General features: G+C 40.6%; 1 protein-coding gene across 5 annotated transcripts in view; it reads left to right on the forward strand.

The window, feature by feature from the left end:
• Window positions 1-27,508, forward strand: part of Myzap (myocardial zonula adherens protein) — a 90,836-nt gene that overhangs the window by 41,928 nt on the left and 21,400 nt on the right. For 4 of the 5 annotated variants that reach the window (XM_074066052.1, XM_074066053.1, XM_074066054.1 and 1 more), the window contains exons 9-11: window positions 2,466-2,545; window positions 3,973-4,078; window positions 26,293-26,376. In XM_074066052.1, coding sequence (XP_073922153.1) covers window positions 2,466-2,545; window positions 3,973-4,078; window positions 26,293-26,376 — 270 coding nt within the window. Of the gene's footprint in view, window positions 1-2,465; window positions 2,546-3,972; window positions 4,079-10,644; window positions 15,010-26,292; window positions 26,377-27,508 lie in introns of those variants that run through there. The other variant, XM_074066056.1, reaches the window with a different exon arrangement.

Consider the following 27,508-nt stretch of genomic DNA (forward strand, 5'->3'; position numbering starts at 1 on the left):
GGCTCAATAATTTATAGCCCTGAGTTTTATTTTCTTACAGACTTGCCTAAGGTCTGCCCTGCAGTCAGCTTTTATTAGCTGGACCTGTTTTATAGTTGAGCTGCTTCGTGCCTTGGGATTCTGAAAGCTTCTAGTTTATTCACACTGATTTCCACGTGCACGTGCTATTACGGGAGGCAAATGGTGGGAGGTAGCCTTCCTTGCCTGCACTTGACTTTCTCTTTAGTGATTAAAAATTTATTGTCTTTTCTTTAGATCTTCTTTTCCATTTAGGCTAACGAGATGCTTGCTTTATTTAGTTGAGATTAGATATGCCCATTTACACTCTTTTCTCATTAGGGATAAAACTCTGAGAGCAGGAATCTGGCCAAATCTCTGTCTCACTCCATGTGAGCAGAGTGTCCACAGGTGGGAACTGTGGCCGTTTTTGTATTCTGTTCTTATTTCCTGTTGGATTTTGCTCAAAGACAAACTGTGTGCTTTTGAATGGCTTTTTTACCGCATACCTTAGTTCACAATTTCTCTTGCTAAGCACTGTATTGGAAGTACCTTTGGTTCTGATCTCCTAAAGAGTGTGCTCTTCTGTTTAGGTGTATACAAATGAAGGAAATTGAACAGTATATCCTGAAGATTTGTCATACCGCATTTAAAAAAAATAGAATTTTAAATGTGTGCTATAGTTTGGTCTTGTCTTATTTTATGCCACCCATTTTGTAGGGTGGAGAGAATAGCCATTTGTGAAAGGTGTGTTACTCTTATTTCAGGGCTGATGTAAACTTCTAGCTAGTGGTATAGCCCTAAGGGCAGGGGGAACAGTCTGCCCAGGCCAGGCTGTAAGAATGTGCATCTGCTGTAGAGATGTCAAAACAGTAACAAAACCCCAGTAAAAGTTGGTCTTCCCGGCCAGGATGGATACTTCCCAGCCTCTTTGGTTTTCCCTTTTGTATCATTGCTTACAGTTTCAAAGACTGTGGGATTTGAATTTTCAAAGATTTGCTTTTAATAATTTGGTGGAAAAGAGGTTTGGAACCTATATGATTTTTCAGTTTGTTGGGGAGAATTTGTGAGGGTAAGATAAGGCACCGTAGTTCTTAGGAGTGGTCCAAAAGTAAAATACTCTCTTCCTGCATAGTGAGTTGAATTGGTAACATCTGTAATGTATTTCCCATGCTTCTATTAACATTTTTCTACTTTCTCTAAAGAAATCCTTGTCCAAATTCTCACTTTTTTGGGTAAACAAAAAGATTCACATATACATAATGGTGTATACAAAGTGTGTTGCTTGATACACATGTTTCTTATTGCTGTTGCAGACAATTACCACAAAATCAGTGGCTTCAAACAACATCAATTTATTCTTTTTCAGTTCTGGAGGTGAGAAGTCCTAGAATCAAGATGTTGGCAGAGCTGGATTCCTTTTGGAAGGTCCAGAGGAGAATCTATTTCCTTGTCTTTTCTAACTTTTGGGGGATGCCTGTGTTCCTTGGCTTGTGACCCCTTATTTCTGCCTCAGAGCCAGGAGTGTAGCATTTTCCATCAGCTCTGACTCTAACCCTATTGCCCCCTCCTAGTGAAGGCCACCTGGATAATCTAGGATAATCTTCCCACTTAAAGAGTATATATTTATATGTCTTACCTTTCCATGTAAGATAACATACTTATAGGTTTAAGGAATTAGAAGATGGACATCTTTGGAGGATCATTTTTCTGTCCACAATACATTTCTTAGAAGTGACAGCACCTGTGTTAACACCACCAGATTGGTACATAGTACATTGCCAGAATTCCAGAGCCTCTTTTCTTGATGTTTTAGAAAATCATCAAGAATTTTACAATATCACAGGATACTGATTTAAAGCATTGATTATCATTATTTAGAACAGTAAATTTTCATAAGACCTGAGGCAGGATAAATAGAATATTTTAAAAAAATCTTGAAAGTGAACTAGGCATGGTGGCTCATGCTTGTATTAGCTACTTGTATGGTAGAGATCAGGAGGATCACACTTTGAGTCCAGCTTGGACAAAAAAGTTCAACCAATCTCAACCAATAAAAGCTGGATGTGGTGGCATGCACCTGTCATGCTAGCTATGCAGGAAGCATAAATAGGAAGATTGTGATCCTTGCTGGCCTGAGCATAAATGCAAGACCCTATTAAAAAATACCTAAAGCAAAAGGAGCTGGGGGTGTGGCTAAAATGGTAGAGGTTTAGTGCAAGGCCTGAGTTCAACCCCCAATACAACAACAACAAAAATCCTGAATGTGGTTTTGTTGGGGTACTTGTCTCCATAAACACGTATGTATGTAAGTACATAGACATATTTGGTACCTTGGATCTTTATTTGGATGCTGTTGGTGGGTGAGAGTGTAAAACCCAGGGAAGGTTCCACAGACTTGGACTTGCTTGGTTCACATCCTCCGTCCATCTCCATCTTGATCCATTGATTATATTTGTTGGTTCTAGGAACGGCATCAACTTCAACTTCAACTCCTAGAGCATGAAACGGAAATGTCAGGGGAGCTCACTGAATCTGACAAGGAGAGGTAAGAGGAGCTGTTCTTGGTCTTTTAGTGGATTTAGAGGGTGAGCATGATCTGTTTTGAGGAATCACTTAACCCTGTGTTTTCATTCACATGTTCATCATTTACTATAGACATGTGTGACATATGTGTGACCTTGAGCTGAGAGCGTCCAGTGTAGAGCTGGTTCCTGTAGGAGCTTACAGCCACATCTCACCAGTTGTGGCTGGTTGTTAGCGCAGTGGGACACATCAAAGACTGTCTCAAGTGCAAAAGTTCAGTCTATAAATGTTCTCCATAACTTTGGACTCCACAGGATACACCTTGTTGATGAGGAAACTCATCAACGGTGACTAATACCACTTGTCCTGAAAATTAATTTTAAAATCTTTTTGTTTTCAAACTTCACATTGCCCTTTGGCTATGAGTATATAAACCCCTGGGTAGAAAATACAGGAGGAGTACACTGTCTCTTCTAGAAACCAAAAGGCAGAGAAGGTTGCATGTGGCTCTCTAGAGAAGGAAAGCAAGGCTGGCATGATTTGAGCAGCCTGGGGAGGTTACTTAGCCTTCCCTGAGTATCTTGCTTAGCTATGAGATAGGGATTCCTTTTAAAGGAGGAAGGGTTCTGACGTTGATAACGGAGCCCATCTTGGTGGCTTACATTGTTAGGGAGTTTTTGGGCATACTGACTCCCACGTAGTATGTGAGGAAAAAAATTACCTGCTTTTCTTCCTTTTTTATAACTTTAGAGTTTTCAAGGTAGTATCATAAGAGTATTCACTGTCTTTCCAGTTGTGCTGAGGGGGATCTGGCAGAGCTGGTGGTCACAGATACCATGCCCTTCCTCCAGTGCTCCATTCCGACAGCCCGGAGAACTCAGTCATCTGCTGGCTCCTTTGGTTTCTTTGAACCAAGTAAAGTCAGAGAGCACTTTGTGCTGTTTTAAAACAAGAAGTTTGAAGTGTTTTGTGACATAAGCCACTCCATTCTGAAACAGAGAAGTTCTTTCAACATGTTCCCTGTTCATCTAAAATAAATGATCTATAGAATGACTATAATTCCAGACATTCCAGGACTCTGTCATTTGATGTCAGATTTTTTCTTGTGTCTTAATCAAGGTCACTGATTGGATGTTCTCATCTTGTATTAAACCCCCACACAGGAAGTTTTTCCTCTGTGGAGAAAAAAAAAACTCTTTCTGTGTCCCTAGAGAGTATAGTAACTATTATCACACAGGATAAAACTTGAGAATGGAAGCATGAATGAGCCCTGTATTCCCCTCGGCTGGGGTGGTCTGTGTGTAGTTGACCCCTAGGATATGCCTGGTAAGAAGAGTGGGTCTTGGAGTTTCACTTTGTGTGCTTGACAATATTTCTAAAAGCTGTGACTCTTGTGCTGCTGTGGCTGCTTTGGGTTAGGACTCAGCTGCTGTTCCTTCTCTCTGTTAGATATCAGCAGCTGGAGGAGGCGTCAGCTAGCCTCCGAGAGCGGATCAAACACCTAGATGACATGGTGCACTGCCAGCAGAAGAAGGTCAAGCAGATGGTTGAGGAGGTAAGCACTTGCACACAGGCCTCAGGCCAAGGTCGCTTCTGGTCATGGGGAAGCTTCAATTCTAGGACACATCCTACTCTCAGCTCAGTTTCCTGTGGCTCATACATCCCCTGTGGACTGATGAGTAGCCCTCTAAGAGAGGGCTTTCTCTAGACATCACAGTTAAGAAAGCTGTCAAGTGCCATTCTTGAGCACACCAACTCTCAAAGGACAGCAGTGCCTTGGGTGTGTACTGCAGCTCAGAGAACAGAAGAGTGCAATGAGAGAAGTGGACTTGAGCTCAGATTGCTGCACTTCTTCCACACAACTGCCTGCCTCTCCTCCCTGCTGCCACTTCTGTCCTTCCTTCATTTCTGGTATGTCCTTTATGCCCTGCCTCTTTTGCTCTCTTGCCTTGCCTGATCATCTTTTTCTTGCTCCTTCCTTGCTCTCTTCTCTCACTCCTGTTTCTTCTTTATCTTTTCTCTTTTCCACCATTTTTCTCTGTCTATGTGATATGAAATGAAGTTATATTATTTATTCTACTGGGGATAGTTGACTGTTCTTTTTTTCTAAATGAAAAAACAAACAGGTAAGTAGAATGATTATTTCTGTAAAAAGAAAAAAATTATTTTGATTTGTGTCAGTATAATCTCATGGTGATGCTCAATACAAGAAAGTCCTTGCTGCAGTAAAACTAGTCACATACTATTGTAATTTTGTTTTCTTGCTCAATTAAAAAAAGATAGACAAGTCTGATAGAAAAAAATAGTTAGTGCCAACAGGATTGTTAGAATTCCCTGTGTCTAATTCTCTAACTTGCAAAGGAAAGAAAATATGTCAACATAATTAAACTTTTGGTTGGCAGTAAAAAACTGAAAAAAAAAACCCTCATGTCTCTTTCACTAAGCACCACTCTAAAAAATACCCATTTTATTAATGAATTATTAATATTAAAACTATATCTATTTTTGATAAATAAGTCATACACATGACAGACAAAAGATTTGAAGTATATCCATTTTATCAATCCATAAGATTTGGGGGGTATTATAGTAGAGAGGTTAAGGTCAAGGAGTTGTGAGGGTGTGGTGGACACCTTGATATTTTGGGTCTAGGATAAACATACACAGTAGATAAAATCTTGTCCTCAAACAGAAGTCCAGTCACAGGCTGCTGAGTCATGCCTGTCTCATATGTCCCTGGGGAGCAAGGAATGGCAGAGGCTCACAGGAAGTACCAGGCTGGACCCCCACTCACTTTGTGCACCAGCCACAGTGATGGGGGGAGGTCCTGCCCCATCCTCAGCACTGGGCAGGTGTCAGGAGAGTATTTCCTAAGGGAAAGCATCACTTCATCACCTTTAACATCTTAGGGACCTTTGACTATCACTGTAGTCTTTTTGCTTCTGAATTCCACACGCTTGAAGTCTGGGGCAAGTGTATCTCCCCCCCGTGGGACTCTTTAACTGTGGGGGCTGCATTTCTTCCACCTCACTCCAGGGAGTGTGTGTTGTGTTGTTCTTATGTCTGTGTTAGAGAACCATTGAACAAAACCTCACAGATTCGCTTTTGATACATTAAACACTTATCTCTAAGGGGTTAAGTCTAGTACCAAAATCAAAGAGATGTTTTTTTAAAAGACACTTTCAAAGAAATTTAGAGTTCTCTGTATTACAACTTACTTCTAGAATATAATGAATATACCAATTTGCAGGAAGCTGGGGAAAGTGCGTGCACACACACACACACACACACACACACACACACAAACACACACACAGAGTCATTTCCTGACATCTCAGGCATTTGGTATCCAAGGATACCAAAATCTGTGGATGCTCAAGTTCTATATGTAAAATATGTATTATTTGTATATAACCTATGACATCCTCCTGCATACTTTAAATTACCCTACGTTGCTTATTATGATTAATACAGTATAAATGCTACATAAATAGTTATGCTGCATTGCTTAAGGGATGACAAGGAAAAAGTCTGTACATGTTCAGTAAAGATGACATTTTACTTTTTCCAAAATTTTCCAGCTGAAGTTGGTTAAATCCACAGTTGTGGAATCTACGAAAATGGAGGGCCAACTGTGTGTGTGTGTATAAGTAGGGAAACACATAAAGATTGATGTCCATGCCTTGTTTCTCTTTCTGTGACCTCACATTCACACAAAGTTTCTCAAGCCTGGAAGACAGACAATGGAATGAAATCCCAGGCTCAAAGTTAGGATGCTGCCATTAGCGTTAGCACCACCTAGAGGCTTCCTGGGTTTTAACAGTGAATAGAGACTTCAAAAAAGACTTTAAAATTTGAATTTCAACTATCTAGTCAGGTAGGAAAAATTACTGTGTTTGTCTAGCATTCCCGTGTCAACTTCTACAACAGAAGGATGGTTTTAAAATCTCAATTGTTGTGAACATTTCTGAGAATACATTTTTTTTAAAAGTTAGAAACATGGGAAAAAGACATGGACAAATGACACTTTCAGAGGAGCAAGGCTAGGTTGGAAAGTTGTTGAGAGCTGTAGTAGTTCAAGTAATGGTTAGAGAATTCCCTGGTTGGGGAGGACATGGCCAAGGAGAGACATGAAAGCTGAATTCACATGTTAGAAAGTGATGCTGTAGAAGAGGGAATATGCTTTTGATACGTGATGCAAAGCCAGGCCAGAACCACTGGGTGGCACTTTCACAGAGGAAAATTTCAGCTCTTCATTCAAAATATAGAGAACATTTCTGATATTGCTAACTGCCCTGGAAAGGTAATTAGGTCATCATGGGTGCATTCCTTGTGAAGCAAGGGACTGAGCTAGAAACTCTCTAGTGTTTCTCCAGGATTCTGTGTTCTGTGATCTTAAAGGCCATATAGAAGAAATACGATAACTTTGGTAAGTGCTCTTTATATAAAGAATTCTGTTGCTTACTAACTGTGCTGTCCCTTACTGCGATCTTGGCATTATCACAGTTTTGTATAGTGAACAAATTCATAAGTAATCACTCAGGTCATGTGGGCCAAACTTTGAAAAATCCAGACTACTGATTTGGTCACTGTGGAGTCTTGCACTCTGACTTTTTTAGTATATTTTTTTATCTGTGAACATCTGCTACAGAGAGAGAGAGAGAGAGAGAGAGAGAGGGAGACAGACATTAACTAGACCAGAGACAATGCTTAAGTGCAGCAGATGTTTGGGTCACTTTTCCTTCTCTTACCCAAGGCCTGAAAGCTCAAATGTATCATAGGTTCACCTTCACTGAGATTGGGACTCCAGTCTCCATCCAGTGTTGGTGCTATTTTGGTTATAATGTCTCTGAAGAAACATCGCTTATTACAATGATGAAATTATTTTTTCAGCTCAGAACCTCCAGGTATCACTACTGAGGCTCTGGAAAACCTTAAATGTTAAGCAATATGTTTTCCCACCTCAGAAGAATATCATTTCATTATTAGCTCAATAATGACTTGTGTTCCATTATGTTGACAGTGAGGACTTGTATATGTAAGAAGGACTCATGGCGGGGAGGGGCTCTGTTGAAATGAAGGATTAGTACCTAAAGGTATGGGGTCAAGTTCATTGAAAAAAGGCGACACAGTGTGCTTTCTGAAAAGTGTGAGACCAAATATACCCACCTGGCCAAGTCTTTCTAGTGAATAGGTCTTCTGTCATGTGTATCAGAAACTGGCTATCCCCACCCCCATCATTAGTTCTTCCAGCTGGTTCTGGCTTTGACAAAAAGTAACAAAACAAAACAGTACCCCCCCCCTTCTTTTTTCTTTTCTTTTCTTTTTTTTTAGATTTTTAAGGGTTTTCCAGAAAATGTATAGAAACAGCAAAGGATTGAAAACTAATATCATTTTAAGAGAAATTCATGAATGGCAAAACCTCAGAGCAGTTGCTTTGTGCTAGGGTGGGGTGTACAGTGGAGAGCCGTGTTAATTATGACTCTGCCTTTGTTCATCTTAGCCTCTGGTGCTACCAGATTTCCAGGGTAATCCTTGACCTTGGGCATCTTTCATCTGTTCAAAGCCTTGTTGGAAATCTGTTCTTGGTCTCAAATCAGGCTGCATTCTTTAGCTTACCAGTACAGGCACAGGAGAGCTGGGAGGGGGGAAAGGTTGGAGAGGATCCTGGCACTGGAGCAGTGAACCTCAGCTCACATATCTGACTGTGACTTTCTCAGCCAGGAGGGTCATTCGTGGCTCCTATTGCTCTCACTAAAGCCCAGACTGCTGCCACCAAAGCAGCTTTCCTGCCAAGAAAGAGCAATCTGGAGGGAAAACCCCTAAATTCTTATTTACCCTCCAAAAGGGTGGATTTACATTTTTTCCAATGGGCAATGATACTATTCAGTTGAGAAAAGAGTAATTCAATAAGAGTTCCTTTACTCTTTTCCAGTTCAACCAATAGGCATCCTTTGATTTCAGTATGTCTTTCTTTTCCCAAAAAAAGTGTCTGAAGGAAGTTTCTTTCCAGTTGCAGAAGAAGCATTGTTTCTTTAGACTTCTTTTTCGGAAGCCAATTATGCTCGTCTCCTTTTTTGTAATATAACTGTTGGATAAGAACAAAGGTGCAAGGAATTGATTTTCTCACCAGCGTATCTCCATCCATCCTGCACTCTCAAATTGCCTAGGGAGCTTTAGAAAAATGCCTGAACCTGGCAGATGGGGATGGGAGGCAGCCTGGGGTCTGGTGGTCTTTGTCTTTTTTTTCTTTTTAACTCCACAGGTAATTACAGTATGCAGCCAGAATTGAGACCCAGGTCCCAGATTCTTAGAACAGTGGCCGGCTCTTCTTGTTTTCATGTTGTTATGTACTTAGCCAGCTCCTTTGGAAGATTCTAGAACCAAGGTGGAAAGCTGTGAACTTAGAATAGGAAGGTCTCAGTGGAGGAAGACCTGGGGACAGGAGCTTCTGAAGAAGAAAGCTGTCCCAAGCCTGAGACATTCTGGTCTTGTTAGGGAACCCTACTTTTTGCCAGCCCCAGTCCTAGAAGGATTCTGTGACAGCTCACTCTTAATGCTAGAGTGGTCTAGAGGCAAAAAGAGCAAGAAACTTCTCAGAGGTGATCCAGATCCATCTAGAGGGAAGATGTTACCAAAAGAGGATGAGATGCACTTATTAGAGAATAGAGACTTGAAAGGACAGCATCCATTCTGCCTAATGTCTCTGGACGCTTTCCTTGGAACATCCACTAACACAGAGAGTAAACTGGTTCTCCTGGATCTTCCTCCCACTGTCTACCCTCCCACCATCTATGTGCATGTGTCTGTCCTCATCCTGGTCTAAATCATCCTCTTCTGTGTATACAAAAAATCTTATACTTGCCACATTGAGAAGGAGAAAATGTCTTAGTAAAGTGATAGTGTTCATGAGGACCACTTCTCAAGTGAAGGCAAAGCAGAGCGTTGTTTCAGTTCCTAGGAAATGGTGTTGAACATACCTGCCCACCATCTCTTAGACCTTTCTCAAAGTGATGTGATACCACAATGCAGCATTTCCTTGGGGGAAACAAGCTGGGTGAGGGGATTGGGCAATGAGTTGAGGCTCTGAGTTTCTGGGGATTAAACTCAGGGCCTTGTGCTTACCAGACAAGCACTCTTTCACTTAAGCCACACCTCTCAAACCATTTTTGCTTTAGTTTATTTTCCAAAGAGGATCTCATACTTTTGCCTGGGGCTGGCCTTTGACCATGATCTTCCTACCTCCAACCTTCTAAGTAGCTGGGATTTCAACCATGTGCCACCATGCCCAACTTCCAGGCTTCTGGTTCTTTAGCCATTCAGCAAAACAGGGCTTCTCTTTCTTTATATCATACCCCAGAGCTGACCCCCCAGGCCTTGAGTCTACTTATGTCATTGCCGTTGGAGATCTTATTGTTATAAGGTAGCTTACACAATACTTGTGAGCACAGACTTTAGAATTAGACAGACCTATATTTATCAGTTGAGGGACTTTTGGAAAATTATTCATTTCCTTTTTCTAAAATGGAATGAATCAAAGTATCTGCCTGAGAAGATTTTTTTGGTAAGATTTAAATAAGATGATGTATGTAAAACTCTTAGTATGTTGATTGAATCATAGGAAATACCCAATAAATACTAGCTGCTATTATTACTACTACCAATGAATGGGTTCCTGCTGTGTATACTTAAAAGTGAATTTACAGCAAAAGTAGCTGGTCAATGCCTTGACAAATACTCAGGGCTGTTCTTCTTCCCTTTGGGAGTCTTTGGAGGCAAATTGCATCTTGGGTACTCCTCTCTTTTCTCCTGTGCTGCTCTTTACCTTAGCCATCAGATTCCTGAGTAAATTACTATACACAAAACAATTTAAAAATTTAAATTCTCTCTGTCCCAAGAATCTTCTATTTTAAATGGTTCAGCCATTTGCTGGCACCTATTTCATTTTAAAATGATTGTGTGGTATGTGGACATGTGAAACACACAAAAGTGAGCCTCAGGCAAATGTCCTGTGTAGAGGGTTCCCGTATGTCCTATCACTGATAGTTAGCCACATGGGGTAGGGGAAGGAACCATAGCACCAAGTCCTCAACCCTAACCACTCAATTGAACTGTCTCCAGATCATGTCGCATGAGCTGTTCTCCAGATTTAGCCTCCGGTTCTTTGGAAGATGATAAAAAGGTAGCCTGCTCTGAGTGGAAGTGATTCCTTTTCGTGATTAGAAGAACACTTGCACACTCTCTGCGGGGAAGAGGTGGTATTTATCTATGGTGAGCTGAGGAACAAAACAGGAAGAACGTGCTATTCAAAGGAAAATGACTGTGTGGGACACTCATTTGTGAAAATACCCACACGCTGTTACCTCAACTTGTCCAGCCTCATACTACAGAGTCCAGGGAACTCAGATCCACAGAGTACTTTTAGAAATGTGGGTTCCTAGACAACCAAGAAGGAGCTGCAATGGGAGAGACTACTAAAAATAATTCAGAGAGTGCAAGGTGGAGACTTGCCTAAGATCTTGGAAGATGAATTCTTCCTTTTGGGAGAGCTGCCACGGACCCTGCTAAGCAGATGGGAAGAGAGCTTGAAGGACTTAAGAAAGTGTTCCTCACTGGACCACACCCCAGAACACACAACAGCAGTGAAATGTCCATGTTGTCTGACTGTATTTGTTTACAGGAGGTGGCCCTCCAGGTGTCCTTTCTGAATGGGCATCAACAATGCTAGTCAACTTCTTACCCTCCTTGTTTGTTTAGGAAACGTTTGGTTTGCTTCTATCACCCTGGGTATTTTACCTGAATAGATAGTTCAACCAACTTCATGCAAAGAGGAAATGTGCCTGGTGAAAATAGAGATTTATTCAGCCAAAATATATTGAAGTCGAATATATGTCTTACATACTGTATTTTCATAGAGCTCTTTCTTGATAACCACACTTGCTGGTGTTCTATCAAAACTTAATGGTGTTTCTGAGACCTGGTTTATAGTAGCAGCAGTGTTAGTTACCAGCTACATAAGCCAGCAGACTGGGCTGATGGAGTGAGTTCATGAAGAGGCCCCATGCCCCTCTGAAGGTGGCTTATTGTCCTTTGCCACCACTCCCATGACGAAGTGACTATGTAGATGCTGCCTTGTCAGTATTTGCCTTTGGTCTTTCCTTGTGATGCTTCTGGCCATCTTAAGCAAGACTGCGAATGGAAAAGGAAGCAGATGAATGACCTTCCATTTACTGTCCCTGTAGTTAATCTGTGCACAGTGCCCAGTTTAAGAGCAGATCCCACACATTCTGCTGGTATCTGGTTATGCTGTTGTGGTGATCCACATTGCTTCTACGGATTTCTTTACTGCTCTAATGTTTTCCTAATTCTCAGACAGAAACACCACTGGCTTTTGTCCTAGGAGAATGGATTCATTACTTGGCTTCAAAAGGAGAAATCACGTGCATTGAGGGAGTGCTGAGACCTTAAGGGAAGAGGGTATGCCATGTGAGTCTCTCTCCCTGGTTGTGTGCTGTTCCCTGCAATAGAGTTTCTTCTCTATTTTGGGCTATGGTCAGTTCCTGGAGGCCAGAGAGGCCTTGTTTTGTGGAGCAAATAGTGAGCAAGTTGCCCAGCGCACTCCCACCACCCTTAGGGTACCTAATAAATACTGTGCCCCAGTACCTTATGTAGCTTCCTCTAGTCCTTCCCTGGTTGTAGGCTACTTGGTATAGGCTGCTTAACAGGACCTGCCTCAGCCTGCTCTGCTTGGCCTTTGCTGGTGTCCCTCAGTTCACCTCATTTCTGCCTAGACTGTGACAGAGACAGTGTCAGCTTGACTGACTGCCTGTCAAACCTGAGTTATGTGTTCAACTCTTGGCCAACCACTTTACCCACCACGACTCCATCCTCCCTTGCCATACCCTTAACTGCACCCTTAGTCTTGACTGTGTATTTCTTTTTATACTGGGATTTGAACTCAGGGCCTCACACTTTGCAGATAGGCGCTTTGCCACTGGAGCCATGCTTTCGGTTCTTCGTGCTTTGGTTTATTTTTCAGAGAGGTCGTGCTTTGGTTTATTTTTCAGAGAGGGTCTTTCACTTTCGCTGGGGCCAGACTCAGACCTCAACCCTCCTACCTCCACCTCCTGCTTAGCCTTGAGTCTTAAGGCTGCATCTTGTCTCATGGTCGCTCTTGCCCCCACCCAAAGGAGCTGCACCTCAGCAGTTTGAGGCAGAATTTATTTATCATAAATGAAAGTGTTATGATTTCAAATTCTTGTGGTTAACATGGTATTATTCACTTCTCTATTTTAAAATAATCCTTTATCCAAAATGTGAGCATGATCGTGTCAGCCTTTGCCCCGTGTATTCCAGAAAGAGCTATGGAAAGTGCACTTGATGACAGATCTTGGTTAATGTATTCATGGTACCAATTGTCCTTTCTAGGGAGATTTTTTTCTTTGTAAATGTCATTAAACCCATGTTCTCTTTATGGAAATGGTTTCTAATTGGCTTTGAACTGTTTCTCATAGACCTAGGTGTCCAGTTCTGCCCCTAGAAAGTATGTGAGTTTCAAGGTCCTACCAGTTGGTTTTTTTTTTTTTTTCCCTGTTTGGGATTTAACTCAAGGGCTTGCACTTGCTAGACAGGTGCTCTGCTATTTGGGCCATGTCTCCAACCTTTTTTACTTTTAGGTTATTCTTTTAGATAAAGTTTTGCATTTTGCTCAGGCCAGCCTGGGTCCACAATCCTCCTACTTGTACCTCCCACATAGCTGGTAGATGGTCCCATGTGTGTTACCATACCTGACTTATATGCTGAGAATAATTCAGACCTTTTGCCCTGTCTTTCCTTGATCTATAACACTTCCAATTTCTGCCTCAAGTAGCTGGTATTATAGGTGTGATCCACTGGGCCTGGCTTCCTACCAGTTTTTGAGTGTCTCTTCTTTCAAGGCTCTGCACATGATCTCCCATTCCTACATAACCCTCTGTGGGAGGTATTACTTGATCAATTTTTTAAGTACAGGAAACTGAAGCTTAGAGTCTTAAAAATAAGTAGCTAACAGCCTCTCGCCAAATAATGGGGTCTACTCCTAGATCATTGATTACAAAGCCATCCTTTGTCTTTTTCTACTCATTTTTTAATTGGGAAAAAAATACAGAAATTTACAGTGAACTCCATGTGCCCTCCTGTGGAATGAACAAATGTTAACATTTTGGCATGTTTATCTCTAACTTTTTTAAATAAAAGAAATCATTACTATTAAAGAAGAGATTCAAATTTTTTACTTCTGCCCTATTCTGTGACTGCCCTCCTTTTGTCCTTCCTTTTTCTTCAGAGACAATTTGGTCTCCATCCAGACCATGATGTTGTGCTTTGAGTGCAGAAAATGTGTTATTACTGTATAGCTAAATTTGTGTTTAAATGTTTACATAAATTTTAATTTATAATATAGAAAATAAGCTGTATTCTGCATATTCTGCAACTTACTCTTTTTCCTAGTTTTGTTTTTGATGTTATTTCATATTGACCTAAATTCTTCATTTCAATGGCTATCCAATATACTTTTATTTGCATATATTGTTAATTACTTATCCTGTATAGATAGGCATTTAGTTTGTTTCCAAAATTTTATGTTTCTACAAACAATGGCAAACCTGTCTTTATGCTTCTTTAGCTAGGAAATCTACTGAGAGGAGGAGTTGGCTAGGTCTGGGGTTGATGCAATTTCAACTTTACTAGGTACTGCCCAAATGCTCCCCAAAGCAGCTGACAGGGCAGATGTTACCAAATGCTCACCCCCACTTGACTCTGTGTGGACTATAATTTTAGCCAGTTATGAAATAGCATCTCATTGTTTTAGCTTCAAATTGTGTCAGCCTGATTATCACTCATTAGGAGCTGTGAGGTTGAGTGACTCTTCACAAGCTCACTGGCCATGTGGACTTCCTCCTTTATGACTTGGTGTTCATCTCCTTTGTCATTTTTATATTAGGTTGTTTACATTTCCTTCTGCTGATTTGTATGGACTCTACATTTTGTTGATATTAATTATTTATCAAAAAGTATCTAGGTGACATTATTGTCTGCTTGTCAATGGTGTTTGTTGTGTCTCTTATGTAAGATTTTAATTTCGATAGTTAATGTTATCAGTCTTTATGCTGTGTTGTGTGTCTTGTTTGTCACAAAGATATTTTCTGTAATAACTGTAAATTTTTGTCATCTTTAATTCTTTCATTACAACCTACAGACCCATTGTCTCTATCCTTCCTTACTGTTTTTCTCTAAGCCCTTTTCATCTTCTGATGAGTTAGACACTTCACTTGTCTATGTTGCCTATTTTGTCTGTTTCTTTCCCTCCAGTAGAATGGAAGCTCTATGAGAGCAGGGACTTTTGTCTGTTTTGTTCATGACTTTCTTCCTAGTGCCTGGAATGGCCACTGGAAGGTAATAGATGATCAATAAATGTTTTTGGACAAATAAAGAATAATCCACATGGAATTTATTTTTTGTGTATATGGTGTGAATAGGGCTCCTTTATTTTGGCTCATGGAAAGCTTGTTTCTCCAACATCATTGCCCAGTGACTTTTTTTCATGTTACCTTTGCCAAGCAGTGCCTTTGTAAGGACAAAGCATATTCCTGTCCTCTTACCCTTCTGCAGAAGTAGATAGGAAAATCCAGTCCTTGGGCTGAGAAGTGGGCATGGCAAGAAGGGGGAGCCAGGAACACATTGTGGGGAGATCGTCTCTGCTAGACAGTCAGTGAGCATTTAGAAAGTGCCTTTCCAAACCAAGTGCAAAAATGGACCTGAATTCCTACACTCAAAAAATTTTCTGGCTGCTATTTAAATTTATCAAAAGTGAGACAGAATGTGAAGTGATAAGCCCACTTATGAGCTTTGTGTGCTGGGAACACAGAAACTGGGCAGCATGGTAGTTCATAGGCTCCGAGTAGATGAGATCTGGCCTGTTCCTGACTAGGCTTTGTATCATGAGCAAATTACTCATCCTTTCCAAATTCTGATTCCTTATTGATAAGATGAGAATAACTTAATTGTATGGACTGACTGAAGCATGCATGCTAAGGGTTTATTAGCACAGTGTCTATAAACATGAACCAATTCCAATGTGGGTGGAGAGTCTTTAGGGAGGAGGTAGTGTTGACCAGGTCTTGCAGGAAGAACTGGATTTTTTCTAGGCAGGGATTGAATGGGTGGGCAAAGTTATGCCAGATATACAATAAATAGAAACAAAAACATGAAGATCAGAAAGTATGGGTGAGTCCAGGAAGCATTCATCTAGTTTGACTGGATTATAGGAGGGAGAGAAAAATGAAGAGACTGGAAAATGTAGGGTGGGACCAATTGTGTATGTGTGGGGTGATTAGCACCAAGACAAGAAAATTATTCTTTATGTTTTGGTGGCTCCCTATTGTCTAATCAGATATGAGCCCCAGAGTGATGATTGTGGCAGAGGGTGCTAGGTGAACAGGAGGGGAGCGGGCAGGAAGGGCAGCCAGGAGGGGAACCCAGCTAGCACTGGGCATGGTTCATATTAAACTTTAGGAACATTCTGAAAATACCATCTTTAGCCCAGTTTTATCCCAGGTGTGAATATATATTCCCAACATTGTTCTGAGACAGTTTTCTCCCTGGATATGTCTGTTTAGCATCTGCTGTTTTGTCTCTTAATCTGCATTCATTGAGGGAGACACCGGGGCACATCAGCTGCAGCCCCACTTCTCCACTCCACCTGCCTCCTCTAAGTCACAGGGAAAAAAGTCCAGCCTAAGGAGTCAAGGCCCAAGAACACATGCCAGCCTTCTTCCCAGGCTGCCACATGGCAGTGCTAGGTGCAACTCTCTGAACCACAGGGCGGTGATAATAAAAGAGTCTGGGCCTCAGCATCCAGGAGGCTTGGGTTGAGATTTCAGCCCTGCTGAGGGTGTGAGCATCTTGGAACCTTGGGTTCCTCATCAAGGGACAGTAACCACTTAGGGTTATTCTAGGTGTCATGTGCTAACATGGCAGAGGCCTGGTCCCCTCCCTCCCTCCCTTCTAGTGGCTTCACTCAGATGGGGAAGGTTGTCTTCATTCTCCCTGACATTTTTATAGCCAAGTCATTTTTAGGCAACCCAGAGAGAGTTCCTCTCTGAGAAGTTGTGTTATTATTAATATAAGAGAGAAATCAAACCAAATTAGATTACTTTACCTCAGAAGCCAGTTTTAACTGATCCTTTTGAAGTGTAGTTCTATTATTATATATTACTTCAAACTTAATAGAAAAAAATTGATTAAAATATGTGCCCTGTTCATATCTAGCCTGGCTGAATGCCACAAGACACATTAATTGAAAATGAATTTCCACAAACCCAATCAAGCATCATGAAGATGAAAAATGTACCTCTTCCCCCTTCGTTCCTTCATTGATTTTTCATTCGCCCCACTCACAGCTTCATTTAGCAATGTTTCAGTTTCGTTTTGTTGTGGCCCTAATTCATTTCCTTCACTTCCCCCCACAAATGAGCTGATGCATCATTTTCCTTGTCCTTATTAAGCTGTTCTTCCATGCTGCATTAGTGCAGGACAGAGCTTAATCTCGTCATATTTCTCCATGCGTTATTTCTTAGGCTATTTTATTTTTACTCTTGCATTTTGTGGTGGCTTTTATTAGAGTACACTTTCAAAACACAATAGCTATGTAACAACAGTGTTATTGGACTTCCAAAATGGAATTAAGAGATGCTGAGCAAAAAAAAAAAAAGCTTGTTTTTCAGAGGAAGAGTATAAAATATTGGTCATTCTCATTTTTTGACAACATGATATATGGGGGTCAACATGACTCCTCTTTTGTTGAAGGAAATGGAGACAACTGTTTGCCAGATCATAGAGGTCCTGTGAGGAAGAGGAAGCAAAGGGAAGGCAGCAGACACTCTAGAAGGTTCCTGCCTCTCTTGTTCCTTCTCTGCCCAGTCTGCTTACTGAATCACTGGATCTCTGGGGTTTCGAAACAATAATGGGGATCTTTGAGCTATTTCCTTGGGAAATTTTCAAATAGTGCAGCATAAATTTCCCTCTGAGCACATTATATGAACTCATAGTAAGGCATCATATTGTTTTATTTTGATCTAGAATTCATAACCTGGATGGTCTTATTTCATTTACCAACCTTGAGGGCAGGGCACGTCTTTGGTAAGCGTTTCAATGGGAAAATTAAGAGTTTCTTCATCAAGTCTTGGTAAAGGAGGGTCTATCAGAAGTAGGGAATAACACCATGTGGGAGGTTGGTGTTGGTGACAGAGGTTAGGGAGCTTTGGTTTCTTCATGAACATATGACCATGTTTTGTGACCTGTGGGTGAACATTCACACATAGGTACATGCCTAATCTTAAATAAATGTGCCTGTGGCTTTCACTGGGTATTCCTAAAATGAACACAAAATAAAACAAGTTTCAAAGAAAATAAATAATAATGCCATAAACTTAGCCTGGATTTTTGAAAATATTAGCTATCTTCCCCTTACAAGATTGTAAACAGTCTGATAAAATGTGACTGTCAGGTTTGTTTGTTTTTGATTTTGCCTTTTTGGTTTTTAAAGAGTTATTTATTTATTTATTTTAGCAAGCAGTGTTTCACCTATGGGACATAAGGGGAAAACTTTCACAAGGTGTTCACTGAAGCAAGACAAAGTAAATATTTGATTGGTTAAAATAGGAACTCCCTAGTTAGAAGTTAGTTGGCAGTTTCTCATTGGTCAAGTCCCTAGTTAGAAGTTAATTGGTGGCTTTTGATTGGTAACATTCCAAATTAGAAGTTAATCATTGGTTTCTGATTGGTTAGGCTTGAGTTTCATTTTCCTAAGCTCTGAGTTGAGTTTTAGTTTAGTGGGTGGGAACCCCAGGCACTGGAGCCCTAATGATTTTAACAATGTCCCCCGTTTTGGGCTCCCTCTTTTTTTTGAGGGTTTTACTCATTCTTGGCTTTGACAATTTCTGTCATCATGAGGTCTGTGGTTTGTCTTTGTCTCAGTGTGACATTCCTGTGATCATTTTTTTCCTCCACCCTGCCCCCATTGTTTTTGGTTTTGGTGGTACTGGGGTTTGAACTCAGGGTCTTGCATTTGCTATACAGGCACTCTACCACTTGAGCCACACCTCCAACTTTTTGCTTTAGTTATTTTTTAGATAGGATGTTGCACTTTTTGCCCTGTGCCATCTTTATACTGAGATCCTTCTACCTCTGTCTCCATCACAGTTGGGATTATAGGTGTGAACCACCATGCACCCCCTCATTGGTTTGGTTTGTTTGTTTGTGGTACTAGGATTTTTACTTAGGGTCTTGTGCTTGCTAGGCAGGAGCTCTGCTACTTGAGCCACACCTCCAGACCGCCCCCTGCAGTTTTAATATGCCTTCCATTATGGGTGCAGGAGCAAAGCTGCCTGCATATGGGGCTCTCCCAGTGTGTAATTAAGCCGGTGTAATGTGCAGTTGGGCACTGGTCACATAATCCCAGCTATACAGCTGTGCATTTTCTGACATCTAACATGAAATGGCCCATGTCCTATCTGTGACTAAAGGGACAAAAAAAAAAAAAAAAGAAATGGTTCAGGAAGCAGACAAGTCTGCCAACTTCCAGTTTGCTCTATATACCAAATAAAATCCTACTAAATTTCCATACTATTTCATTTTGGTCTGGTTGACAGGAATGTTTTTGGAAATAAATTAGGAGGAATCCTTTCAATATAGCAGTCTGTGTCCAAAGCAACTTATAAAAAAGTCACCGATTATATAAGGTTATTGATACCATAAACATTGTTCTTTCTGGGAGTGGAGTCTTGTGCCAGGGTAGACTATAAACAAAGAATGGCAATAGCAGTGATGTGTCCTAATGGGTTGTTCAAAGGGCTGAGGTATCACATAGGAGCCTGGTGGACCTGTGATGTCACTAGCCTAGTGACTCTGAGTCAGTTGATACCCTATGGAGAAGGAGATGAAGGGTGGGAAGGCATTCCTAATGGAGGAACCAGCTTGTGGAGAGGTCTGGATCACAGTATGTCACTGAGCATTGAGAAGATGGGGTGGCCTAAATGGAGAGTTCATGGAGGGGTGATAGAGTGGGGGTATGGCAGAAGGGCCTCATGTGCCTTGCCAGGAATTGGGACATTAGAACCTTGGGAGGGTTATGTAGGGGGACTGAGGAATTCATATTTCTGGGGCCAGGGCCTGGATGACTGACTGTATTTTGCCAGTTACCCCTTAGATTATTCCAAGGTGTTGCAGTGCTTAAGGCAATTGCTTAGTCAAGCTACTGGCTGCAAGTAACTCAGTTGTGGCTAAGAACAAAAGGCACAATCAGTTTTAAGAAGCTGGAACTTTTGTTTCCCCTTCCTTTTCACATGTCAACCAGCCCCAAGTCTTAGAGACTCAGGATCCTAAGTGACTACATTAAGCTGCTGGTCATCTATTCAGTGTGAGTTAGAAGCTGGTGAAGACAAAAGTTAGAAATGTCCTGTAAACATCAGTTAAGAGGTCCCAGATTTCATCAAGGTGTGTTTTCCCTTGTTCTTATATAAAGGGACTGCTTTGAGTGATATTTAAATTTTGTTGTTGTAACAGGATTATGTTCTTGTATAAATCACCAGTCTGGAAAGTCTGAAGTCTGGAAAGTGACTCCTTCTAACTTCTCAGTTGTTAATTCCTTCAAGTCTGGTCCCCTGAGCCCTGACCGGAGCCTGGTAACTTGGGTTGTTTAGTACCACCTGGTGACAGCTAGACCTAAATACAGCTTTGTAAAGGGTAAATAAACCTCCCGAAGGTCAAATGACAAACTTAAATGCAGTTCAAAGTGACAGCAAAGGTGCTTAATGGATTTCACTTGCATATACAATGCATGGTGCTGGAGTGATCCTGAATTGGGGGGCTTTCAGGGAACACCTGGTTGGTGAGGTCATTCAACTGGGTCTCCATGAGTCTGTTCCACACTGTTTTGCCCCTGAAGTCTAAAGGATGAGTTATTTAAGGATGAATAGATGGATTTATTGATTCATATGTTATCTGAGAATATAAAAATGGCCAAGGTATTAACATTCAAGAAGTCACAGTCTAAGGAGGGAGAGATACCAGTAATTACATAATAGTAACAAACTTTTGAGTACTTTTATGTGCTGGTTGTTACAAGAGATAATTTTTCAAGTAGCCGGAAGTAGCACCATTTTCAACACCATTGTGAAATTTAGAGACTGTAAAAAAGAGCCAGACTCAGGAGTCAGCTATCTGTAGCACACTAGCAAACCCAGAAGCAGGTGAGTGCACTGTGATAGAGACCAGGCTCCTCGCTTGGGGAAAAGCAAGGCATCCAAGTTGGGATGCCCAGCTGGCCTCCTGTGAAGGCCATGCAGAGCTTGGTCAGCCTGGGCAGCCTCCCTTCTCTAATCTGAATGACCCAACCACAAGATGCCTCTGTGAGAAATTCTCCAGGACAGGAGCCAATGTGCTTGAATGGTGCTCATTCAGCACAATACACAATCACTTTGTGGGGCATCACTTGTTGAAAACCATGAGCCTTGTTGTCAGAAATTTCGGTACCACCATATCCTTCTTCCTTCTCCCCAAAGCCAGGTGCCTCACTGGTGTGGCACTCTCTCTTTGCTTTCTCAGAGCAGCTCCCAGAATCTTCTCTGACATGATTTCCTGATGATGTCTGTCTTTTGTTGATTTATAGTGTTCCTTTGTATCTGAAGTACACTGGGTCCAGAACCCATGTGAAGGCCAAACTCCAAGGATGATCAAGTTTCTTATAGAAAATGGTTCAGGGTTGGCATCTAACCTACACACATGTATTTTAAATCATCTCTAGATCCCTCATAATACCTGATAAAATAATGCTATATGAATAGTTGTTATACTATATTGTTTAGGAAATAATGATGAGAGAAAGCTCTGTCTATGTTCAGTACAGTCATATGTTTTTTCAAATTATTTTGATCAGCTGTTGATTTAATTCTGAGGATGTGGGACGCACAGATATGGAGGCCTTAAACGCAAATCCAAGGGACAGTGATGAGCAGTATCCGTTGGGCATCTTCCTGTGAACTCTTCACTCCCATGTTCTTAAACCCCATCTCTTGCTCTCCTTGACTCAGAGCATTCTCAGTCCTTCAGATGTCCTGAAACTAGTGTATTTGAAATCACTTTCTATGTCATTTGTTCTATATTACCCCTCACTGTCTTGGGTATTCACTAACTTTTTAGTGAATATCAGTGCCCATTTTGGCTTTCACTTACAGACTTTAAAAGTCGACTTTTAAAACAATCTTAATACTGGAGGAAGAAATGAAAATGGAGCACAATGATGAGTTTTTGAAGACTATTTCTATAAAAACCAATGGAAATTTACACAAATTTGTTTGTTCATAATTGAAGAATGATTTCATTTACCTAACTTGTCTTCCAGTTTTCACTTTCACTGTAAACTTTTGTTTTCCTGTCCCTTGAGACTTTTTGTAAATACTTTTCTACATTGTAATGTATTTGCTTTTAGCATTTGTGTAATATACTCCATCAAACCGATTTTCCATAATTTATTGCCTGTTCCTTCAGTCCTAGACATTAAGGTTATTTCCATTTTCTCTCTATTATAAATAATGAGAGCAAGAGCATCTCTCTCTATACAGCCTTTTTCCCATATCTGAATTATAGCCTCAGGATAAATTCCCAGGAGTGGGATTAGTGGGTCAGAGGGGCTGAACAGCTTCCTGGCTCTGAATATTTATTGCTAAATTGCCAAAAGGGTCATTCTAATTTACAGTGCCACCTGCAACACAGAGAGTGGCTGTCCCTCCCAGCCCTACCAACACTGGCCTCTGCAGTCACTAGTTTGGGGCAAATTTAAAAGGTATTAAATGGTAACCCCATACTGTTCCTATAATTGGTAATTTCTTTAGTTCTTATTGGCACTAGGCATTTTATCTTGAATGTGTTTCTTATATTCTGTTTTGTGCAATTTTCTTGTCAGAAGGTTATTTTGGTATTACATGGAACTTAAAATACTTTACAATGAAAATGCAAAATGCACTCAGAATAGAGAGAATTGACGAAGCCCACCAGACTCATTACCCAGGTTCAACAGAGAGCAAGATTCGTCATGTTGCTTTATTTACACCTTCTCTTTTCTTTCCTTTGTGTAGCATTTTAAAGCAAACCCCAGACATCCTGCACATTTCCTGTGTACTTCACTGTGTATCTCTAAAACATGAAGTTTTTCTTTTTTTTCTCTCTTTCTGTTATAGCACAGAAGTTTGAACTCAGGCCCTTGTACTTACTTGCTAGGCAAGTGCTCTACCACTTGAGCCATACCTCAGGTTCTTTTTCAGACAGGGTCTCGTGCTTTTTTCTGAACTGGCATCAGACTTCAGTCTCCTACCTGTGCCTTCCGTGTAGTTGGGAGTACAGGCATATAGCACCATGACTGGCTTGTTGATTGAGAATGGGGGTCTTTCTAACTTTTTGCCTGAGCTGCCTTCAAATCATGATTCCCCTGATCCCTGCCTCCCAAATAGCTGGTATTACAAGCACGCACCTCTACACACAGCCTCTGTACTTTTTCTTATATAATCATAATGGTATTATCACGCCTAATAAACTTAGTGACAGTTCCTTGTTATCATTTACTACTAGTCTGTAATTTTCCAAAGTGTCTTTTTGCTCATTCTTTGTTCCAGTTAGCACACATATGTTTGTATTTGATTGTTATCTTCCTAAAGCCTTTCGACCTGAGCATACTGCCCTGTCTGCTTCCCCTCTCCTACTTCCTTTCCCTGGTGGCTTATTGTAGGACCAAATCAATTGTCCTATAAAAGTTCCTACATTATTTCCTTCTTAGCTCAAGAAGTTTGCTTAGATCAAGTTTCACCTTGAAGGGTAAGAGTACTTCGTGGTGGTGGTTTGTGCTCCATTTTGTGTCACTGTCAGGGCATAGAGTGGGTGGTCACTTACCCATTTCTGGTGATGTTGAGGCTGACAAGAGATTCACATGGTGACAGTCCCAAACGGAACTGTCTCATGTATGGACGATGGCTATTGAATTCCTGATTTCACGGAGATTGCAAAATTGTGGGTTTTCTTATTCTGTCATTCCTTCCCCATTCAATTGGATTTTTCTGTAAAGTAAACTTTCTCCTCATAAAATACAGCTTGTCACAGTCTAAAGTGCAGTTTGTACAAGAAAAACATGTTGCATATCTATATCTATCTTTCTATCATCTATCCATCTATCCATCTATTTACCTACCTACCTACCTACCTATCAATCAATCATCTGTAGATAGCATAAAGAAACCCACAAATACTGTTCTTAAAAGGAAGGAAGGTGGGTTAAGAGATTGTAATAAAGGGGTAAACTTGCTCAAAATATGCTGTGAGCATATGGAATTTTCACATGAAATCCTCTTGTATGATTAATGAATCCTAAAATTTAAAAACGTTTAAAAAATGAAAAGAAACATAAATGTTTAATGTTGTCCTTCAAGTTACCATGTTTCCAAGCAAGGAGTTGACATCTTTGTAGGATCCAATGAGTTGTTTTTTCTTCTTTAAGAATAATGAGCTATTCATGTTATTCAATATTTATATATTCCTCGTGTTTTACTCAGTTATATTCATTATTATTTTTTGGTGCTCAAATTGTCTCTACCTTGGCCCAAGGAGAGACCTTTCATATCCATGCTTCATAACAAGGTATCTCAGATTCTTTTAGTTTATTTTTGCCCCTGGAATGGACCATTACTCCAAGATATCTTATGGGTTTTCCCCAGTGAGAAATGGTAAATAAAGACCACAATCTGTACATATTATGTTGCTATTATTTTTAAGTTTTTTCACTAGAGTAGTAATGCAAAATTTACCAAAAAATAAGTTCATATTGATATTGTCATTTCAAATTCAACAAAGCTTTTTTTACTTCTTTGATTTCATACTTGTATTCCTTTCTCTTACACTAAAAATCTTAATTCCAAACACGATTACATCATACTGTATATCAAATAGTTTCCAAATAACGATACCAATGCCACTGCTCACGGTTTTCCTAGTGGAAAGATTTCTCTGCAGCTCTGTCTGCTGAAAATGTCACATGACCTCATGCCAACAGCACTTGGATACTTTTCACCAATTTAATATTGACGTCAAGTTGCCTCATTTCAGTTTGTTGACAAGTTTTAGGGTTCATTTTTTTCTTTTTGGTGTAATATCTTTGGAATCTATAAAATGTGCTTTCACAATTAAACCTATGTAATAAGTGATTATCAGAAAAGTCTTTCATCCATTCTGACGCCACTACCCAAGTTCCTCCCTTTCTGTTTGGGCAACTATTTCTTAATAATTAAGGTTTTTATCTATGTAGCATTTTTTATACAAATATATATGCATTTATCTGACCTCGCCTGTTTTGCATCAAAGATAGCATGTCATAGACACTTTTCCAGTATGTATGTCACATCAGCGGTTTAAAGATCTTCCTCATACCCTGGAAGGTTACATATACCTCCACTGTTAGGATGTATTGAACCAGTCACTTATTGATGGGATTTTGTTTCGTGTTTTCTAAAACATAAAAAACTCAATGTCCAAGGAATTTCATATTTTGGCCAGTACACCTTTGAGATCTAGTCCAACAAATGGGATTGCTGGGTTAAGGGGAAATGCAGATGTACTTTTTCTAGATCCGCTAGGTTCTCTTCTATGGGAATTGTGCCATTTTACACTGCGAAGGATTTTTAAACATGGCTTTGTGATGTTCAACTTTAATATACAAGATTGTTGGAATGTTAGTGTGTTACCTACTGAATTGTGTACTGTTCTCACTATTGTTCAAGACATGGCCTAGTACAAAGTACCATGGTCCTTACTTTTGGAGGACCTCTAGTTTCTGTGGGGAAACATGGCGTATGAATGGAAAAAAGAGAGGTATCCAAGATGCATTGTATTCTAGAAAGGAAGGTGATGGCCCAGTGAAATTCTGCTTAAGAAGCCTGTGCTTCCTGCTGTAGGCCTTGTGAGTCCTCAGCCCTCTGGATTCCATGAACACTTTTAGTAATCCTTCCCCACGCCACACTGTTTCGTTTTTTCCAATACTGGGATTTGAACTCAGGGCCTTATACATGCTAAGCATGCACTCTACCACTTGAACCACTTCACCAGCTCTTTTTGTGTTGGTTATTTTTTGAGCTAGGTCCTTGCTTATGCCTGGGCCTACCTAGACCAGCCACTAGTTGAGACCCCAGTTGAGATGAGTCTCACAAACTTTTTCCCTAGGCTGGCCTTACTCCCCATCTCTGCCTCTTGAATAGCTAGTATTGCAGGTATGAGCTACCAGGCCAAACCCCAAACCACACTTTTGATGGTTGGATAAATATGAAAATGTACTAACAGGAATAACAGAACTGAACATTTGAAACATGGGCTGGCTCACAAATTCAAGCTGAGTCATTATTTTTTGTTACACTGTATTTACATTTCCCAAGTCATGTTCCCTGCATTATTAAGGGTCACCTAGCATAATCAATGGGGAGATGCTGATCTAACGTGACATGAGTCCCACCGTCTGAGAGCCCGAGGCTCCCTGGTCACAAAGTCTCGCCTCTGTACTAGACATTGTTCCAGGAAACACAGAGAATCCAAGTGCAAATTCTGTTTCACCAACATCCAAAGGCATCTCTTTCAGTCAATTAACTTGAACTCACATAATTTTACATGTTTGGTTAACTATTGTCCATTGTTTCTTTCTAGATTGAATCATTAAAGAAGAAGGTGCAGCAGAAGCAGCTGTTAATACTGCAGCTTTTAGAAAAGATATCTTTCTTAGAAGGAGAGGTAAGAAGCCATGGTTCCTGAAGTTGGTGTCTTCCCTACCATTAAATTTTATGTTGCTGATCCTGCTGCTGACACTTAATTAAAAGTATGGCTATTTCCTGGCCTTATAAAATTGATGGAAGGTTAACTGCCAGCTCTGTTTGCCAGTGAGGTTCTGACCACTCCCTTTCTTTCCCCATTCTCACTGCAGCTTGCTCCTGCCTCTGCTTTTTGGCTCTAGTTTGTCTTGGTCAAGAATTCTCTTGGCAAGTCTGACAAGCTGCTGATTAATTCTGACAATTTCCCACATTTGTGTAGGGCTTTATAATTTGTGAAGCATTCTCACATACACTCCTCACATGACTTTCTCAGCGAGTTTACGAAAGATGAGACAAGGATTTTCATCTGTAAGAACAAACAAAAAATGGAGTCACAGTGAAAGCAGGTATTTTTGCCCAGAATCACCCAACTTAGGAAATGCCAAGGCCAGACTGAAAAATAGACTCCTAATCCCATGCTCTTCTTCTGTCACATTGAGTGAATCTGTTTTAGAGGTGACTTAATGTCAACTGAAACATTAAGTTGCTTAGTATTCTTGACTCTGGCATTTTGAAAGTCACTTGGAGGATTTTGTGTAGGTTCCAGAGAAGAAAATTATAGGGTTGGAAGAATCTTAGGAGGTTAGGTATTATTAGAAGGAGAAGCCAAGATCTATTGGCTCTAAGACTTTTTATTAAAAACTTGGCATTGAGTCTTTTCTTTTTGAGACTCCATTAAAAGCTGGTTTGCCAAGCACCTGTCCTTGTCAGTGTTCCTCATTATGGTCCCTCTCCAGTGAGACAGTCCAGAAACAATGATGAAGCGAGGAGAAAGGGAAGAAATGACATTTATTAAGTGCATAATGTATGCTGGACACTTCTAGTTATTTTCCATATGCTCTGTACAATGCTGCTGAAGTGGAGAGTGGAATCAGACTTACCCAAGTGTGGACGCCGAATCTGCTTTATCTTAGCTGAGAAATCTGGGGCAAGTTCCTTATGATTATATAATCAGGACCAAACTGCATCCACCTGCATATGTGCAACAATGAGTGAGAATGCACAGAAAGTGCCTGGCACACACACAGCCTTCCAGTTTAACTTCTTATTGCTGT

The sequence above is a fragment of the Castor canadensis genome, chromosome 2 (genome assembly GCF_047511655.1).
Source record: "Castor canadensis chromosome 2, mCasCan1.hap1v2, whole genome shotgun sequence".
Classification (NCBI taxonomy): domain Eukaryota; kingdom Metazoa; phylum Chordata; class Mammalia; order Rodentia; family Castoridae; genus Castor; species Castor canadensis.